Source organism: Nicotiana attenuata, chromosome 6 (assembly GCF_001879085.1).
Source record: "Nicotiana attenuata strain UT chromosome 6, NIATTr2, whole genome shotgun sequence".
NCBI classification, from domain to species: Eukaryota; Viridiplantae; Streptophyta; class Magnoliopsida; order Solanales; family Solanaceae; genus Nicotiana; species Nicotiana attenuata.
In genome coordinates, this window is record NC_031994.1 from 84,051,526 (window position 1) to 84,053,257 (window position 1,732).

General features: G+C 32.5%; 1 protein-coding gene across 1 annotated transcript; it reads left to right on the forward strand.

Annotated features, from left to right (window-relative positions):
* LOC109228351 lies at positions 459-1,478 on the forward strand. The gene has a single exon (XM_019393501.1). It carries the CDS (start codon positions 642-644, stop codon positions 1,113-1,115), a length of 474 nt encoding a protein of 157 aa, XP_019249046.1. The 5' UTR covers positions 459-641; the 3' UTR covers positions 1,116-1,478.

A 1,732-nucleotide genomic window follows, 5' to 3' on the forward strand; every position in this document is an offset into this window, starting at 1 on the left:
TTACGTAAATATTTATTGCTAATTTTCTATCGTAAATTTCAAAATATTTCTTTCATTATTGAACTATAAGTCCGGTCAAATATTACGATCAAATAAAATTAAGTTGTTATATATATTACTCCCTCCGATCCAAAATAAGTAATTATTTTGTTATTTTCACACATATTAAAAAACTCACCTTTTAACATTAATTAGCAATGAAATTGACCATATTAACCTTTACTATCTCTTCATATAAACACTCCTAACACATACTCCAACATCATTTACTCCAAGGGCAATGTAGGAAAAGAATAATGAATTCATTCTTCAAATCTCGAAAAATCACTTATTTTGAACCACAAAAAAGAAAATAAAAAATCACTTATTATGGACCTACACTTTATTGTCTTTATGTTGTGTATATGACGCGCTTGAATGAGCTTTGGGGGATTTGGATTTTAGTTTTGCTCTCTCTTTCTCTATCTACTGCTAATTCCGTGTCCATTTACTATCTTTCATTGCGACATCCAGTCGGCCCCTTTCCCTTTCTTCAACTCCATTTTCCTTTCCTGGAAACCCACTTTCCATTTCCCTAAAAATCAAATCCAAACCCATAATAACCCGTTTCAACTTTCAGTACTCTTCTCAACAAACATTCAATGGATAAAATGCTAAGTGTGCATTCAAAAAAGGGAAACAAAGAGTCTAAAAATACCAAGAAAAAGCCAGTGAAAGTTGTGTATATTGCAAACCCTATGAAGGTGAACACTAGTGCAGCAGAGTTCAGAGCTTTAGTCCAAGAACTCACTGGACAAGATGCTAAGTACCCAATGATGGAAAGTAGCTGTGTCGGCACGGAATGCGACAAAAATAGTAAATTCAAAAAGGATTTTTATTCAAAAAGGGAAATGACAGTAACTGACAAAGATAAAGTTGTACATGAAGATCATCATCATCATCATCATGTTGTGGATGAAGTAGCTAATAATGTGCATAATCCTAATAGTGAAGCAGCAATGACCGATAATTCGGATCTTTCGTTCGAGGATTATGGTGGTGGTGGAGAAGATTTTGTGCCAGAGTTGCTGGACAATTTCCCAGGGTTGATGGCTTCAAACTTGTGGTATGACTAAATGAAATGAAACTTAGTTTGTTTCTTCTAGTTCTAGTTAAAAAAAAAAAAAAAAAACTAAAAGGTCAAATAGCTATAGATAGTTCTTGGCTATGCCTATATGTATATTCTGCTTTTATAGTACTTAAATAATTAGGTGATATATATATATATATGCAAGTAGCTCTAGCCATGTACAACTTGCTTGATACTACTTTTGTATTTAGTGGCTAGCTAGTCCTGCAACTTGGAGATAAAAGTAATTGGTTCAGTACTAACTGTACAACTCATCATTCAAGATCTACCTTAAGTTAGCAAAAACTAAAGGTTTCTCTTAATGTAATAAAGTCAATATTTTTTAATGCTAAGAATAAAGTTTCATTTCTGTTGGGGGAGAATAAACGAATACTCGATCTCTTTCTTTTTTTGGTTTCTTTCTTCAATCCATCTTTGGTTGGAAATGGGCTCGAGATTATCATAGAAGAGGCTATTTAGCCAGGAACTATCAAATCTTGAGGCTTTGCCCAAATTCATATATGCTGTTTGGTACATTTTTCTGCTTATTAAAAGTTATAGTAGTAAAGAAATCTGTTTTATTGAATGTTATTAGATATATTCACATAACAAATTAATCAGTGA

Coding starts and splice junctions, on each gene's coding strand:
- LOC109228351 (XM_019393501.1), top strand. CDS start 642: ATGGATAAAATGCTAAGTGTGCATTCAAAAAAGGGAAACAAAGAGTCT.